Raw genomic sequence first — 18,078 nt, 5'->3', positions numbered from 1 at the left:
CTTCAGAGTAGAAGAAGCATTTGCCTCAAGTAAGCAGACTACAGATTTTGACTAAAATGCAAGTTCTCAGGAAATCAAGGGGATTAGAAAGTGGATGCACTGAATATTTACTTACTTTGTGGATCTTCTTCTTCTTTTTTTTTGAGTTTGTCTTTCTTTACCAGAGTATAAAGCAGAAAACAGACACTTGCTTTTTCATTTATTTATATTTGTATAGAGAGTACTTAAAACCCACCAGATGACAGTCTTATCATTCTGCATTTATTTATTGTCTGGCTAACTTACAAAGACACAGATGTCTAGGGTAGGTCCTACCCCCACCATATAAACTACCCTGATGACATAGGTACCAAAATGTGCATGTTTACATAATACAGTGGTATGAAAAACATTTTCTTTCTTTACAGCCCCTGACTATAAATAGGGAAAAATTAATTTCATGCCAGAAAATTTTGGGCACTTTAACAGTCATCACATTTCTGCTACTAAAATAATAAAATTGGTATTACAAGTTAAACTATAAAGGCCTAACAGTTCTTACAAATATGCAAATAATCTGCTACTTAGACATAAAAAGTCAATTTCTTGCAAATCACCAAGTAAGGCACCACTGGATTAAACATTTTTCTTGGTTTTTACTAAATAAAATGCATATTGAAATAAATACTGAACACTGAATTTTAATACTGTAATACATTTCATTATAAAATATGTGAATATTAAGATACTGTATTGCATCTTGAATACATTTATCTGGAAATTTTATGGGGAAAAAACATATGTAAGCTCTGGTTTCAGGGAAGTAACTATTAATTTTTGTGATCTGCCATAGTTGACGATTTTAGCATAGAACCTCATTCAAACTTTGGGATGTGATTAGGTTTCTAACTTTCAAAGAAAGGGTGTACATGTATTAATGGAATATTCACTTAAAAAATACATTTTAAAACATCTCTCTCCTGGATGAATAGCAACTTTGAGCTGTGACCCTGCTTCAAACTTAGGGTGGTATCTGCAAAATTGGGATATATAAGGAAATTGGCCATACTTACTACACTTTACAAAATTCAGACCCATTTTCTTTGGGTCAGACTTTTCTCTGCCATATTTGCTAGGAAGGCCCAACTCCATCTTTTCTGAAGTGGGTCATTAGGCTTTATCATAGGGATTTTTACCAACTATTGATATCTGATCAAAGAATTCAAAATAAGATGATGCTGCTATATTACCAAAATATTAGAGATTAAAAACTTTTTTTGAAAATACTCTGCCAAGTTTGTTACACCTTTATGTTTCCTGATTTTCTTTGGGTAAAGGCCCCCAAGTGAACGTATGAAAGACAAATTAATGGTGGTGGGCGGGGAACCCAAATTCTCTAATGTACTTAATAAGCCCAGGACTTTGGCAAGGAAAGTTATAAAAATACAACAGATTCAAATGGGCAACTTCATAAGTTATTAGACATCCCATTATTAGAACTCTAAGTTCTTTTGCTTCTATATAAATGAAACATTTATTCTATAAATAGGAATGCTTCTTTCAAATTTTTCTTTGGATTGATTTCTTGTTAGCATCTCCCAGTAATACATGAACAATTCACTGAAACCATAATACAAAATTTAGGTAGATATACATATACATATATAGCCATGAACTTTAAAAAAATAAGTAATGGTAAATTTTAAACATAATTAACCATATAAAACATCTAAATGGAAATCTTTTTTTCCAAGTGTATAGCTAGATTTAAAAGTCCCAGTAAAGTTTTGTAAACAAAACCATACAAAAAGGGCAAGGCTGGCTCATCCCTATGGTCCTCTGGGGGAGCTTTATTTGCATAGATCCAAGGCAAATGATTCTCCCAGAAAAATTCAAAACAAGTTCCCTCCAATTTCCTGCAGCAGTCTCTTTCTCTCAACCCCATAATCACCAGATTTAGATTTTTAGAGTTTTGTCCATCAACTCAAAACTGTCCCCTTCTTCCACATTTCTGATTTGCTACCTTTCCCTGACTTTCCCCACAACTATGGAGCCTATGAGCCTCCTGCCCTAAGGAGCACGCTGAGCTGGAGAGGAATGAAGCCACTTCCCATGCATAAGGCAGGAGGCCAACCGACAGATGAGCTCAAGGCAGCTGCTTCTAAGCCCCAGAGCCCCAACTGGCTTTCAGTTTCTCTCCAATGGCTTTATTCCACGTGACTGTAAACCCTATTATATCAATTTCTGACCTTGGTACTGTGAAGCAACATCTGTATACAGATTTCCAGGGAAGAGGGAAAATAAGGGAGAAAAATCTAAGGAAAGCTGTTTGCCAAACAAGGTGTTGGGTCCTAACTTTATTTTTAGTTACCTCTTGAATTGCTAAAGCTCATCTTGCTTTTTTGTTTTTTAAACAAGAGGTTTTTGCACTAGCCTCTATCTTCTGGACCTGCGCTGTCCAACATGGAAGCCACCAACCATGTGTGGCTGTTGAGCATTTGCAATGTGACAAGTCTGAATGGAGATGTGTTCTAAGTGTAAAATACATACCAGATTTTGAAGACTTAGTACCAAAAAAAGAATATAAAATATCTCATTAAAATTGTTATATTGATTGCAGGTTGAAATGATATTTTGGATGTCGGTTAAATAAAATATATTAAAGTTAATTTCACCTATTTTCCTTTTTAATGTGGCTACTAGAAATTGTAAAATTGTATATGTGGCTCACATTATATTTCTATTGGACAGCTCTGTCCAAGACTGCCAAAGATTGGACAGCCTGTAACTGCAAACATTTCATATAAGCAACTTGCTTAGGTGGTCTGTGGTTCATGGAAACAGGAGGCCAAACATGCAAAAAAGGCATGGAAGCAAACAGCTCTCAGGGACCTCAATATCGTGGTCTGTAGCAAAAAAGCAGTGAATGTTTGAATTTCATGGGTTGAAAGCTGGGACACAATTCATTGCTGCCTACTTGCCACAAAAGCCTATACTGATCCCCAAAGCAGCCAACAGGCTATAGCTGAAGCAAGCAATAGCTTTAAGAATATACACAATATAAAAAGCGAGGTGCATTTCTTTACTGCATACACACCCTGCACACATGCATTCCCACATCACCTCCCTTCTTCCCTATTGCCATCATGAAGGGGACAAGGGAAGACAAGAGAAGGAGGGTGTGCGACTTGGACAGCAACAGCAGAAGGAGCTCTTGGGCTTGGGTGGAGAAGAGCAGGCAAGGATCACCTCGGGATAGGAGGAAGGGGTGGGGCACCCCTTTCTCTTCGGTTGGATCCACCTTGATGAAAAAATAGACAAAATATAAATTTTGGTTAGAAAGCTTATGTTCTCACTGTAAAACTTAAGAATGGTTGCAAAAGAACCCACTACACGCCCCCTGCCATGATCAAGGCTGTAAATAACTTGCACATGTGCATGAGAGATGAGGGGAAGAAGCAAGTAAGGATCTGAACAAATTTTACTAGAGAAGGATGACCTACCACTGGCTACCAAGTACTTGTGCGAACTTAAAGTTTTTAAAAAGTCACTTTTTTTCTCTTCACATAGTATGTGTGATTATACATTACATATAATATATATATTATAGATTGAGAAAATATGGATGAGAAAAACAAAACAAAAATTCACCAATGCTTTTACCACCCAGAGATAACCAATAACATTATATGTATATTTTCCATATATAAACAGTTCCCTTTTTCTTCCAAAAACAGGATCATATATAGTCCATTTGGACATTTTTCAAAGTCATTACTCTTTACAAATATAATTGTTAATGACACATTGCATTCTATTATATAAGTATACTGTAGTTTATTTATCTAATCATTCCCCTCTTTTTGGGCATTTAGGTATCTTCTAATTTCTAAACAATGCTTTTTTGATAGCAGCCATCCTAATAGGTGTAAAGTGGTAGTTTTATTTGTAGTTTTATTTGTGTTTTCCTAATGATTAGTGATGTTGAGCATCTTTTTATGTGCTTATTGGCAAGCTGTATATCTTATTTCAAGAAATATCTATGCAAGTATTCAACCATTTTAAAAATTGGGTTGTTTTGTTGTTGAATTGTAGGAATTCTTTATGTATTCCAGATATTAACCTTTTATCAGATATATGATTTGCAAATATTTTATCCCATTTCATGGGTTTTCTCTTCACTCTATTGATAGTGTTCTTTTAAAAACTATGCATATTCATGGGCTGTCAGCATGCCATAACTAGGTTTAAAATCCATTCACAATTAAAAAATTCATTTGTCCCATGCACATTTTGTTTTGAGGATCTAACAGGTGTTAGGCATGAAACCAGGTGCTCAGATGCTGTGAGTAGGTCTTCCAGGGACTTGAGTCAATCGAGTAGGTCTGCTAAGGCCACAGTTCTGATACTCAGGTGGACTGGCATTGATGGATTCCTCAGCAGGCCACCACTTCCCTGACAGCAACCAAAGTAGCCCACTTAGGGATTCCTGAGTTAGAACAAATCTCTGAGCAAGGGGAGGAGTTACAGGAAAACAGTGGCAGTCCATTACCTTGCCTCTTCCTGTTTTTATCCCAACCAAGTCTTTTCTTGGGCAGGGACTTAAGGAAAGACTCATCTGGATGTAAATCAGCTATCTGTCATGGAGACTTGACTGTCAATTGACACACCACAAATGTTGAGCAAAACAAGGGCTGGCCTTGTGCAAAGCTGCAATTAGGAGGCACTGTTCAGGGTTGTCTGGGTGCCCTACCAGGTAGTGGGCCTGGAGGCTGAGGCAGGTACAGGAGCAGGATAAAACCACTCCATAGTACTTTATTTGTGTTAGAGAGATGATCCATTATCATTATAAAATATTAAACATGCCCAATGCTAGAAATATTTTTTTAAAGCTACAAAAACATTTTTGGAGGGCTGTGGAAATTAATTTACCGATCTAAGAAATATTTTTAAATGCTGCTGTATTTCAAGCTCTGTGCCACTTTCAGAAGATGCAATAGTGAGCAGGGCCTAGTTCCAGTTCTCAAGCTGTGGACAGTCATAAAGACAGGAAGTTGGGGGAAGGAATGTGTTCAGCTATTAAATTAAAAATCTAGAGGGGCTGGGGAGGATGGCTCTGTTATTGACGTAAATATACAAATAGCACAGAGTGGGGTGGGGGAAGAGAACTCGAGGATGCTGTTCCCACGTGAAGACTTTTTCACCAAAAATTTCAACCACCAACTCTTGTATGATAATTTTATTACAGTTATGCCTCTTTTATTAGGCATCATCTAGAATGCAGTATTCCATATAAATAAGTTTTTCTAGGAATTAAACTTGTCCTTTCAAGCAGCAATATTCTGTTTACTTCTGGCATTTTTTCAGGGAAATTTTTCTAAAATATTTTCTAATCCTTTGAATTCTTCAACAGAAGCACAAAGCACAATTTGTCTTGTTCTTAATAACCCAACAGAAACAACTGTATTGTCCAGTGCTGTGATACCTAGCAGAGCTCTGTGTTCCTAGCTCCTCCTTTAACCCAAGACTGCCACCTATCTCTTCTCCCCGAAGTCAGTGATTTTGCTTCTAACCAACCTTGACTTCAGCTGATATTAATCTGCTCTAAGGCTGGGAACCAACCAAGCAAAAATTAAGAACTGTGTGTTAAGAAAGAGTCATTAGGCTCAGAGTACATGAAGGAGCTCTGCTGGGCAATGAGGACAAGGCTAGGATCATGTGACAGTTCTTTGACATGCTCAAACACTTTTTCTCCACTCATTTCTGGCTTGGGAGTTTGGTCTGAAGCTAAGGCTGTTACAAGATGGGGCCTCATCAGTGATATATGTATATTTCATGCTAATTCTTCCTTAGTTCTATACATTTATTGTTGTGAAATATCAGTTTTTCTATTTCCTCTTCTTGTTCACGTATTTCTTTTCAGTAGGGGAAAACTGATTCACTTCTTTATGGTAGCATTACATCTATAAGGAAAAAAACAATCTAAATGTCCAATAATGGTAAACTAAATTATTATATGCTGACTTGATGGAATTCTGTAGAATAAAAACCATGTGATAAAATAGCGAAGTGTTTACTCAGCAATGTTATATAAATCTCATCAGCAAAACCCATACTCTATAATTATTAAACTATATAAATTAATCAGAATTAGATGGATAAAAATTAGAAGACAACCTAGTAAAATGAAAATATCTGTTATGTTATGTAGAGAGATTATGGGTATACTTAAAATTTTCATGTAATGCTCTGTAAAGTTATGATTATATTTAAACGATCAAGGCAGTTACAGTGAGTTTTTGTTGTAATTAGACATTCTGCCAGTCTCAAAACTAGTAGGAATAGAAGATGGCTCTAATTTGTGCCATCTTAGGAAGATCAAAATGGGGAAAGATTGTCCAAACAAGCAAAAGAATAAAATTTAACCTACTAGCAAACTAAAGGTATTTTGAGCTTGTAATGACACATTAAAATAATCATTTCTCATATGCATTCTGGATGTCTCCATTTTCCTCAATGAGTGTAGAAAGGGAGTTTACTAGAATTTATATGGTTCCAAATCCAGGAGTGATTTCTCTGAAATCGCCCCACTCCAGGCAAGAGACCTGGATTTCCTATACAACCCTCAGTTGTGTATAACCCAGGCTACTCAAGTATGAAGGCATCCAATTGCCCTTGTAGAAATACTCACTCCGGCTTTCATTTCTTGCCAATTTACTGGGATAACTTTTGGTTGTTGGTACATATGGCTCTGGAGGTGGCAAATCAGAAATCGGATGGAAGAAGAATCTGCTTTCCCACTCATCTGAGGGAGAGAAACAAACAGTATCTTCAGTGTAACAGACCATCTTCTCTGAAGACTTATTGTGTAACGAAAGGCACAGAATGAAATACAGAGAGAATGGCAGAGATCGCTTCTGGTTTTATGTCTAGGAGTTTAGAGAAAAGCCGGAAGCGCTACAAATGTCACTGATTAGCACAGCGATAAAGTATAGTGGTCTGCATATCAAACCAAAGACAGATCCAGGTGACTTTAACTAGAGTGACTAGGACCCAGCCAGTCCCTCTCAGGAGCTGGGGACTAAGGTTTGGGATGCCTTTCTTAATGATTCCTTCACCAGTGGAAGGAATAACTAGGACCCTCTGATAACAGTGGCAGAGATAAGCTGCTCAATATCTGCAGGCCATTGGGCCTCTCACCACCACGAACTGTTCAGAAAGGGAGGTACAAGGTTAGCAACAAAAATGGTTCTTTTCAGAATTCTGGAACCTCTGGAAAGTTAACCAAGATGAGACTCAAACAAGGAACAGAGAAAAATGATCTGCCTTTCTGGGGAGTCGAGGAAGGGGGATTACTATTTTTCATTTGAAATCATGGTGGGCCCTAGAGTGCTTAGATTAGTGCTGTGCAGTATGATAACAATGAGGGTCACACAAACAAGAAATGTTAATGCAAACATACAAACAGATACAAACACACCTGCCATTCAACTGCTGCCCTACTATAGCTTGTACATTTCCAAGGAGCCGGGACCACACCTCACCTTCACACGAAGAGTCTTGGAAGCCGTTTCTAATTGATGTCGATGGTGGAGGTGGGGGAGGCACCCCAGTGCCAGGCCTGTCGGGAGGAAGAGGAGGCCGGGGCCCACTTCTGGGACTGTCTGTTCCACTCCTGGATGGCAACTGAGGGGTGGCAGGCAGGGCCCGAGATGTGCTGCCATTTCTGTTCATTGGAGGAGGTGGTGGGAGAGGGCCTGGAGCAAAAGAAAAATGACATTTAGTGCTATACCGTACACTGTACATTACTATCATCATGGTCATCAACATGCAATTATTGAGTGCCTGCTGGATACATGCCCTTTTACTAGGGAATGTGGAGAAATGGTGGAGAGTTCCTAGGAGGTTTAGCCAAGAAATGATTAGACGCATATAAGCACAGAAATGCACAAATGTACACACATACGTGGAACAAGTGCACATTGATAGCTAAATGGCTGTTTGGCTTTGAGTTGAGATTGGAGGTGATGCAGCTGCCAATGGTAATCATTTGTTTATATTGACAACTGTATACTTTAAAAAACATTTAAAATTCCTTTTAAATAGCTGTTGAACTAATTACTGTGACATGTTACTTATTAAGTAAATGCTGTTTTAAAAATAAGATAGTTATGAACTTATTTTAGGTCTCCAGAGGGACTGAGTTCTTTAAATTCATAGTATTATTGCTAATTATACAAGCATGTTTCTGTGATGCATATGATCTATTTCCAGGCAGAAGCGGGATCAGGAAACCAAACATCAGTTATCCCGAGAACAGTAAGAGTTCCTTCTTGGTTCTTCCTCTCTGGGGAGTCAGATTAACAGAGGGAGTGACAATCAGCTAATCAATGTGCATGGCTATAAATGCTGGTGCAGTATCCTGACCCTGTGCAGGCTGGTTATCCTGTGGAACTTGATTTCCTGTCTATGAAAGAACACCTTTCTCACTGCACTGTTGCCAGAAATACTTAGTCAAAAAGCAAATAAAAAGTATTATATAGTATTTGAAACCATGTTTTAAAAATGCAGTGGTGTGGTATAATCAGAAAATTTTAAGTTCTTAGTAAGTAATTCAAAGTAAATTCTTCTTTTTGATAGTACGAAGGAACATATCTTGCTTTTCCCATCCTCCAAATGCAGAGGCTGTTTGGGTCATGAGTAAATTTTTAAAAAGAAGAAAAGAACTTGAGCATCTCTCATGCAAATCAAAATGGCCTTAGTAATTATTCCTGACCTTCAGTGGTGTGTTCCACTAGCAACATGCTGACATCTTTATGTAAACACAATGTCTTATGGTGCTATAAATATAAATATGTCTTGTTAATTACAGATTCAGAATCCAACTAGAGGACCTTAAAGTGAATGACCCACCCATCAAAGATATTCCTGTCTGGAAGTCTTGGCTCAGGTCTCTGATGGAGGTGGGAGGCATGCCCAGCCCTGGTTCGTCTCTCAAGGAGTCTTCAGTGCCTAATCTGGTAGGGTTTATTTATTGCCCCATCTGCTTCTCACTGCTGGAGTCCTAGTTAGTATGAGTAGATTTACTGGGGGGAGAAGTGGCTCACACGCTGTGGGCTTAATGGCAGTGGTAGTACCACCACATAACTGTCACTGAATGCAAACTAGACTTCCAATACTATGGGGCCTGGTACTATGTAACCTGATCAACTTGATCTCTCTCTCTTTTAAAGTAACTGTTCATGTTCCTTACTCTCCAACCTTCCAGCCCTCTGCTCCAAACCTAGGCAAGCATAACAAAAAACAGATTTCTATTTCCTGTTGGCAGTATAATAATGAAAACGATCATTTTTTGAATGCTATTACGTGCGGGAAAATAAGATAACCACTATACACACTGGTCTCATTTAATTCTTACAACAGCCCCGAGGAGCATCAGGACAGCAGGTGAGGCCTCAGAGGTGTTGGAAGGTTAAAGAGCCCAAATCAGTACACTAATGAGTGGAAGAATAGGATTTGACTCCATTCTGTCAAATTCTAAAACACTCCCCTAACAATGAAGCCAAGCCACCTCTCAAAATATAGATGGCCCTTGATGACTTCTCATAGGTTCCTTGTGGAAATGTAAATTGGTGGGAATTTTCTAGAGGCTAATTTGGCAATACCTATGAAATCCATAGTTTACTATGCACATCCATTGTCCTAGAAATTCCATTCCTAGGAATTCATCCAAAAGAAATACACAGAGATGTGCACAAATACTTAGCTACAAGAATGTATCCCTGCATTATCTGCAATAGCAAAACTCTAGAAATGGCCTGTATGACCACGTGACTAATAAATAAGCCAAGGTACTTTTGTGGGATTTAATATTATGCGGCCATTAAAAGTCAGGTTGTAAAAGAAGAGTTAATCATATCAGAAAATAATGAGCTAAATTAAATAAAAAGAAAATTAGCAAACAATATATGTAGTATGATACTAATTTTGCAAACATGTACATATATGCATTTAAAAAAGACTGAAAGGGTATATAAACAATGTTATATCTGGATGATGGTGGTGGCAGAATTATAGATGATTTTTATTTTATACTTTTATGTATTTTGTATAATAAACAGGTATGACTTAATGTAATTGAAAGAAACAACAAATATATATCACTGCCTATCCTATTTGGGGGAATATTTAATCTGTTGATTAAATCATTTGGTAGAACCAAGCAAACAGCTCCTCAGCCATTTTGTGGGAAAATCCATACCTGTTGGATAAGAAGAAAATGATGCATTTCATTCATCTACTTGTTCTTATTTGTTCATTGAAGCATACTTAATGAGATGCCACAATGTCTAGACCGAATAGACTACCAACTTTTTATATTTGTAGCTGACTCTCCCTGGCAAAGTGGTTTGAAGAAGTGATTTTCACTTTGTTACACATTACAGTCACCGGGGAGCTTCCAAATATCCTGATGCCCAGTTTGTAACCCAGACCAATGAAACCAGAAATCCTGGGGTAGGAACCCAGGCATGGTGGTTTTTAAAGCTCCCAGGTGATTCCAGTATGTGGTCAAGTTTGAGGACTATTTTAAAAAAGTGTTTATTAGGTTCCTGAGGTCAGGGGGTCAAAGGTCAGTTAGCTTCTCACAGAGCAAAAAATGCCCATTTCCAGACATCCTGTAGGTATGGTAAGGTTAAATTCCAAAACTAGATAGTTCTTCTGAATCCATCAATAACAAACAGAAAACAAACAAGCACCTATTGAAAGTAGGAGAGAGAGTACAAACTCCTCACACTTCATTTCACACTGTGCAGGTTCTCCCCTTAGATCCAGGTTTCTCAGCCCTGGGTGGGGACACAGATGGGCTTCAGCAGGTCCTTCAATCCATGAAACAGCAGGCAATTTTGAGCTTATGAGCATTTTTATGGAGAGAAGGCCTTATTATATACCTTTATCTGATTCTCCAAGGGATCTATGTGTCAGAGATGTGAACAGACAGCAAAATGGACTCTAGTATGTGTCAAAACTTGACCGATGAAGAGAAGTACAGGGGAAGTTCATTCACTCTTAAATAACTGCCCTTCTTGTTGGAATAATGGGCCCTCCTGCAGGAGATGGGTATTTAGTTCCCAGTTAAGACAGCAGAAATTCCCTTTCAGGAGATGTCAGGTAGAGTGGTGAGATGGAAGGTGAGTGAGTGGCCTGTTCTTTATTAACTCGCTTGGGACCATTTCACTTCATTGGTTACTTAGTCTCCTCACTTCTGAAACGTGGACAGAAGTATGGGTCCCACTCTCTTCAGAGGTTACGTGAGGCCAAGAGAAAATCATATGGGTTATGTGTCACTTCCAAGGTCAAAGCAGCCCGAGAGTTCACTTAAGCTTTTGTTGGGCTCTCTTCGTGTGCAGTTGGTAGTGACTTCTGGGCTGGCTGGGTCACAGGGGCACAACTCACCGCGCTCTGGCCATACCTGATCTGCCCGGTGGGTCCCTCACTGGAGGAGGGGGTCTCTCGCTGGGCGGGGGAGGAAGAGGTCCCGACCGCCCAGGTGAAGGTAAGGGAGGCGCAGATGACGACGAAGACGAGGACGACGAGAGGGACAGGTTCCGCTGTGGGAGCCTCGGGATTTCGTCGCCGCCGCCCCCGCCACTGGACCCTGGGGGCACTGGGGGAGGGCCTGGCCGGCTGGGGGGCGGGGGCGGGGCCTGCGCGGAGGGGGAAGGCCGCGGGGTGGAGGGCACCGGGGGCTTGCTGTTCTGAGGGGGAGGCGGGGGGACGGCCTCCCTGTGGATGGAGGGCCTGCTGCCCACTGGAGGGGGCGGAGGAGGGGGTTTGTCATCCAAGGCCCTGCTCGGGGTAGGGGGTAGGGGAGGCCGGTTGGAGAAGGGTGAGGAGGAGCCTGATGGGGTCTGGCGGGTGGAGCCTCCCCCGAAAGCAGCCCCTCGGTTTCCGGGGAGAGGGGGAGGAGTCGGCCCGGGGCTGGGCTGCCTGGGGGCTCCGGGCACTAGGGTAGACCCCCGGTTGTGCAGACTTGACTGAACGGGTCTTGGAGTATTAGGCACTGGAGGCGGAATGTTATCAGGCTTCGCGCCCACGTCGGGCCTCGGGGGAGGCATTCGGTTCCTCTGAGGTTCTGGAGGTCCGCTTCTGTGGCCTGGAGAAGGCACAGGGAACCTCCCTGGGCCACTTGGGGGCGAGAAAGGTTTGGCAGATGTGGGTCTTCCTCCTGGTGGCAAAATCGGGGGTCGGCTCCCTCCAGAATCTGAAGAACAGAAAAAAAAAAAATCAGAAAGTTAGGAACCTTAAAGGCAATCAGAGAGCTAGAGTAAATTGCCAGCTCCTGGAAGCCCTTTCCTAGATGCTGCAAACGACAGGTAACTATTACTTATATACACTAGGCTTTGTGTGTCCTTCCTGGAAGCAGCGGGACAGATCACAGCTCTCTGTTTCTCTTCTACTCCCAGATTCCACGACCCATCAGCTTTCAAAGGGATTCTGGAGAGCTCTCTTGGCATTATGGATGGACAAGAACCAGGATGAGGTTGGTAAGAGTTCTGGAGACATCCCTATTCATTACAAGAGGTCGAGAACAGGATGGCATTGGTACATGGGATTTCTGCTAATGATTTTCTTTTCTCCCCATCACTATCCCTGTCCCCCCACCCTGTACCTCTCAGGTTTGAAAAATAATGTAGATTTCTTAGGTGAAGAAATTAGTTATCCCAATGTAAGTTGCTGTATGGGAGGGCTTACCTAGAACCTTTAAAGGTAAATTTCTAAGAGAGAATGGAAAAATATAGTGGAAGAGTTATGATTGAAATAAGAAACTGTCAAAGGAAAAAGAAACTGTCAAAGTTTAAAAGAGTTGACACCAGTGGATGGTCTTAATCTACAAACAAGTAGGCAACTATACAACGTTTTTCCCTACTAGGTCAACTTCCACTTTAATACTGACAGGACAGAACAACCCTACTATTAATACATAATTAATATTCAACTACTTTGGTTCAACAAAGGGAAGAGCTAAAGAGGAACCAAAGCTATGGAAAAACCCAAACCACCACCCCAGAGTCTCTTAGAACCTAAACTAATTCTTGAAAAATGCTTAGTCTGAAAAAACTTTACCCAGTTCAACTATGAGCTAATTAATGTACCAAATATTAACCTGCTATACTATACGCCAGCCATTATTCTAGATGCTAGAGGCAGAGGAGTAAACAAAACAGAAAAGATCTGGCTCTCTTGTAGTTTATGTTCTTCTGGGGGAGATAAAAAACCAGTAAACATAAATATTTTCAGATAGTTTTATAAGGACTAAAAAGAAACTAAAATAGGCTGATGAGATGAAGAATGCCCAGAGAGGCCAGGATAGATGGGGGTGGCCCTTCTGAGGATCTGACATTTGAGCTAAGGCCCACCATGGAGAGGAGGAAGAGAAGTGCTTCAGTCAGGGCCAGCAGGTGCAAAGACCCTGAGGTGGAAATGAGCTTCAAGTTAAAAAACCAAGGCTTTTATGTGTGTGGGGCACAGTGAGCATGGAGGAGAACCCTACGAAATGTAGCCTGAGTGGCTAGCAGGGGCCGGGTCATAAAGAGCCTTGTAGGCCAGAAGGTGTTCAGATTTTATCCACGGCACAATGAGAGACATTTGGCTGGATTTATGAATAATGTGAACTCTAGAAAGAATTTTTTATTTTGACTTTAGCACTAGACATGAGCTATATTTTCCTTGACTGTGTGGTATAGTTCTATGTCACCAACTTGTGATAAGTTTTACCTTCCAAATTTGGATTAAAGGTGCAGTTACTATCCACATATATGTTACAGGGATGGGACCCATTATGCAGATAGTATACTATGCAAATACGGTAGCATTTTGTGTACTAACTTAAATTCCATCTTCATTTCATTGTTTTACTTCCAGTTGTCTTTTGCCTGAATTTCTTCACCTACTGTTAAAGTACTGAATGTATGCATTTGTCAGTTGCCTCAAGTCCTTTCAGTGGGTTTTAAATAAACAAATTTAAATGCAGGCCTGGCAAGATAGAATCTCTCATATTCTTGAGTCTCCTTCTAGATGTTGACAATCCAAAACTAAAATAGCCAGGTAACCCTGAGGATTCAGTGACTTTATCTTCATATGAATGTGACAGTTTCACACTTTCCCAGTGGACATTTTAAAAGACCATAGAATTAGAAATAAAATTCTTCTAACACAGTAAACATTAAAAAGTAAAGTTTCATGGGGAAATTTCTTGAGCTTCTGTCATAGTCAGGGGAGAGCCTCACACACTCTGTAAGGTTTTTTATTTAGGCATGACCAGGTTTAACTTTTTTCTGTGCCATCGTGTTCACAGACAATCCTGTAGGACTCATTTCCATGGCTTCCTGCAGAGAATACTTAGAATCACTAGCTCTGAAATGCCAAATGTCAGGCAAAACACCTTTTTAGATTTTGTGAGATACGTAATTATATTTCATATGACGTGCTCCATTGTGTATTTGAAAAGAGACCCACAAGTATTTACTACACTCAACAGGTGGGTCAGACTACCTCACAAAGAAAGCTGAATCTGCCAGGTCACCAGGCAGAGTTTCCAGGGGTGGCAAGTCCCATTTGCTCCTTCCTTTTCTTCCCACTCTAGCTTACCCTTTAGAAAAGTACAAAAAAGTACAAGTTACCCCAAGGACACTGGGCAAGTATTTAACAGCTCGATGGAGCTGTCTGATCCTGATTTAAAAAGAAAAAGAAAGAAAAAAAAAAGATGCTAAATAGAGTCCCTCTTTTTGTAAAAAAATTATTTCATTTATTTTTGGTGGCGTTGGGTCTTTGTTGCTGTGCGCAGGCTTCCTCTAAGTTGCGGCGAGCGGGGGCTACTCTTCGTTGTGGTGCGCGAACTTCTCATTGCAGAGCGGCTTCTCTTGTTGCGGAGCACAGGCTCTAGGTGTGCGGGCTTCAGTAGTTGTGGCACGTGGGCTCAGTAGTTGTGGCTCGCAGGCTCTAGAGCACAGGCTCAGTAGTTGTGGAGAACAGGCTTAGTTGCTCTGTGGCATGTGGGATCTTCCTGGACCAGGGCTTGAACCCGTGTCCCCTGTGTTGGCAGGCAGATTCTTAACCACCGCGCCACCAGGAAAGTCCCTTGAGTCCCTCTTATAAAACAGTGTTCCCTCTTATAAAACAGTGTTAACATTTCAAGAAATCTAAAATGTTTCACAGGGCACAGTGCCTTAGAGGGGATGCCAAGTCTCAAAACCGCCAGACTCAGCCTGGTCTTCAGTAACTAAGGAAGGAAACTCTCCTTACCACTCTCCCTGTTGGCTGTGGATCTCAGCTTTGGCATCCCAGCCTGGAACAGTCCTCCCAAACCGGGTGGTCCACCCCCTCCAAAACTCCCACTGCCGCCTCCGCCACCACCACCAGCTCCTTTAGGTTCTGCAGAAGGAAGGAAACACAGCCTTTACACATGTATGAAGACACCACCAGAGAACTTTACCAGTCCTCGCCCAAGTAAACAATCACAATACAACAGGGAGCTGGCAGAACCTAAGCCCATGGTGGACACCTGGAATTTCATTAAAGGGTAGGACTTTAAGGATTCACCCTATCCTCCGTCAGAAAAGCAGAGGGTTATTTCTACTCCAGGGCAGTCGCAAGCCCAGAGGTAGAAGAATCAGTAATAGATAATGATTTTCCCCTGCTTGGCTGGCTGCCACATGAGTTAATATCTATTGTGTATCATAGGATTTGGTAAATAAAAGTATCTTCAAAGAAAGAAAGTCTTAAGGGAGGAGATGCAATAAAAGGTGAGAAGAAAGGAAACAGTAAAAATAAAGGAGAAGAAAATAAAATATCCCATAATTTTGCTTCATTGAAATACCCACTTTTTTGGTGTATTTTTCCCTGCCAGGTTTTGGTGGTTTTTTTTGTTTTTTCATTTTACATATTTTTTCTCACGACCAAAGTCACTACATAGTTTTCAGCCTGCTTTTTTCAGTCAATACTTTATTGTTAGCATTTCCCATGTCACTAAATATTTTTTGAAAACATGAGTTTAAAGGATTGCATTGTGTTTTAGAACACTGAATGTACTGTAATTTATTTATCCATCTACCTATTTGATGGCCTTCCAGGTTGATTTCAATTTTTTAATATCATAAAACCCAACAGTAGACTTTAACATTTTTTAAATTCTTTGCAACTTGAGACGATGCAAAGATTTTGTTTTATTTTGCATTTGTTGCCAAAAAGCTGTGAAAGATTTCAAAATAGGCAAACAAGAAAACAAGAAAAAAAAGGAAGAAGAAGAAAGAAAAAGATTAGTAAGTATCCAGTCTAGCCTTCTGGGTTATTTCCCATTGCCTTTGAGCTAGTCTGCAACTCTATCAAATTGTACAAAACTGATAATAATGCAAATGATAATTGTCCATAGAAATGCATATTGGTTGTGTTCAGTGTCATGCAATTGATTGACCTGTTTTGCACCTATTTGTAAATTCATTTCAACACTCACCTGCCTACATATGTGTGGTACTTCGAATTCTCCTTTGAATTGATAACATTATATTGGTTCCCTCATTAATTAATGAGCTAAATAAAATCTTTGATATATGTTTATTTTATATCTGTATTAGAGCCATGATTATACCCTCTTTAAAAAATTGTCTCTTAACAATTTATGTATGTATATATGTTTTATGAGGTTAAGTACTGTTTAAAGTTCTACCCCTGGAAAACCTTGTTGAGTCTTTGGTAAGTATTACACGAGATCTACAAATTAATCTGGGAGAACTGACACTTTCATGATATTTAGACTTTATGGAAACATGGTATATTTTCCCATGTCTTCTGATTTATTCAGTAAAGTTTTGTAATTTTCATGATGTGGGTCACCCATAGTTCTTTTAGAGTCACTTCAAATACATTTTTGTTTGTTGAAATTATGAAAGGAATGTTTTTCCTACTATATTTTGGACTTGGTTATTATTGGCATCAGGAAATTTCATTTGATATCTAATAAATCACTTTCCTGCATTTTCAGAATTAAAATTTATTTTTTACCTTGGATTTTCTAGTAGACAAATGCTCTGCAAATAATAAAGGTAAGGTGTATGCCTTCTTTTCTAAGAGTTGTGTATCTTATTTCTGTTTTATATAAGAAATTACTTTGATGACTGAGCTTCCATAACAGTGTAAGTTATTAATGTTTTATTAATTTAAAGACAATTTATTTTAAAATAATTATAAAGAATATACATTTATATATTTATCTTAAACATAAATTATTAACGTTATTAGTATTTTAAAAATAAAGGAAATCATGTTTTGATTTTAATGAGAATGCCTCTAATGTTTCAAAGTTACATTTTTTAAAAAATAAATTATTTGTTTATTTTTGGCTGCATTGGGTCTTTGTTGCTGTGTGCGGACTTTCTCTAGTTGTGGCGAGCGGGGGCTACTCTTCGTTGTGGTGCACGGGCTTCTCATTGGGGTGGCTTCTCTTGTTGCGGAGCACAGGCTCAGTAGTTGTGGCGCACGGGCTTAATTGTTCGGCGGCATGTGGGGTCTTCCTGGATCAGAGCTCGACTTCGTGTCCCCTGCATTGGCAGGCGGATTCTTAACCACTGCACCACCAGGGAAACCCCCAAGTTACATACTGACTGTTGGTTTGAAATAACTTTTTTTTCTAAGTATTCGTGGTTAGCAAGGATCCTTCCACTCTGGGTTTTTAAGACTTTCTTATGGCATGGAATTTTATCAAATGCCTATCCAGGATCTACTGAGATCATTATATGGTTTTCCTTATTTGATATGATGGATATACAGACTTTCTAACATTAAAAATGAGACAAACTCTAGATTTGGTGAATTATTTTTTTAACATACTATTGAATTAGAGTTTTTGGATTTTTAGTTAGTATCCTCTCGTCTGTGATCATAAGTGGTCTATAGTAGGGTTTCTTAGCCTTGGAACTATGGACATTTGGGGTCAGATAATTCTTTGTTGTGGGTGACCGTCTTGTTCCCTGTAGAATGTTTACAGCATCCCTGGCCTCTACCCACTAGGTGTCAGTAGGAACCCTCCCTCACCAAGTTGTGATA

General features: G+C 39.7%; 2 protein-coding genes across 8 annotated transcripts in view; one reads left to right on the top strand and one right to left on the bottom strand.

The window, feature by feature from the left end:
• LOC114896889 overlaps positions 1-18,078 on the top strand; it is a 106,199-nt gene that overhangs the window by 64,146 nt on the left and 23,975 nt on the right. For 2 of the 3 annotated variants that reach the window (XR_003793964.1, XM_029225415.1), the window contains exons 3-5: positions 8,254-8,298; positions 8,852-8,999; positions 12,444-12,520. Coding sequence is in view for 1 of the 3 variants with exons in the window: in XM_029225415.1 (XP_029081248.1) it covers positions 8,254-8,298; positions 8,852-8,999; positions 12,444-12,520 (270 nt within the window). In the remaining 2 variants the exon portion in view is untranslated. Of the gene's footprint in view, positions 1-7,733; positions 9,000-12,443; positions 12,521-18,078 lie in introns of those variants that run through there. The other variant, XR_003793962.1, reaches the window with a different exon arrangement.
• The window catches only part of WIPF1 (WAS/WASL interacting protein family member 1), a 113,133-nt gene continuing 95,297 nt past the window's right edge, over positions 243-18,078 (bottom strand). For 4 of the 5 annotated variants that reach the window (XM_029225412.1, XM_029225413.1, XM_029225411.1 and 1 more), the window contains 5 exons: positions 15,283-15,411; positions 11,450-12,241; positions 7,524-7,736; positions 6,671-6,784; positions 243-3,280 (listed from right to left, as the gene is read on the bottom strand). In XM_029225412.1, the coding sequence (XP_029081245.1) occupies positions 3,225-3,280; positions 6,671-6,784; positions 7,524-7,736; positions 11,450-12,241; positions 15,283-15,411 (1,304 nt within the window). In that variant the 3' untranslated portion in view covers positions 243-3,224. The remainder of the gene's footprint in view (positions 3,281-6,670; positions 6,785-7,523; positions 7,737-11,449; positions 12,242-15,282; positions 15,412-18,078) is intronic. The other variant, XM_029225414.1, reaches the window with a different exon arrangement.

Source organism: Monodon monoceros, unplaced genomic scaffold, assembly GCF_005190385.1.
Source record: "Monodon monoceros isolate NGI ecotype Baffin Bay Population unplaced genomic scaffold, NGI_Narwhal_1 Super_Scaffold_16, whole genome shotgun sequence".
Classification (NCBI taxonomy): domain Eukaryota; kingdom Metazoa; phylum Chordata; class Mammalia; order Artiodactyla; family Monodontidae; genus Monodon; species Monodon monoceros.
Note: the sequence above shows the minus strand (reverse complement) of the source record. Positions and strands in the feature narration are given on the sequence as shown.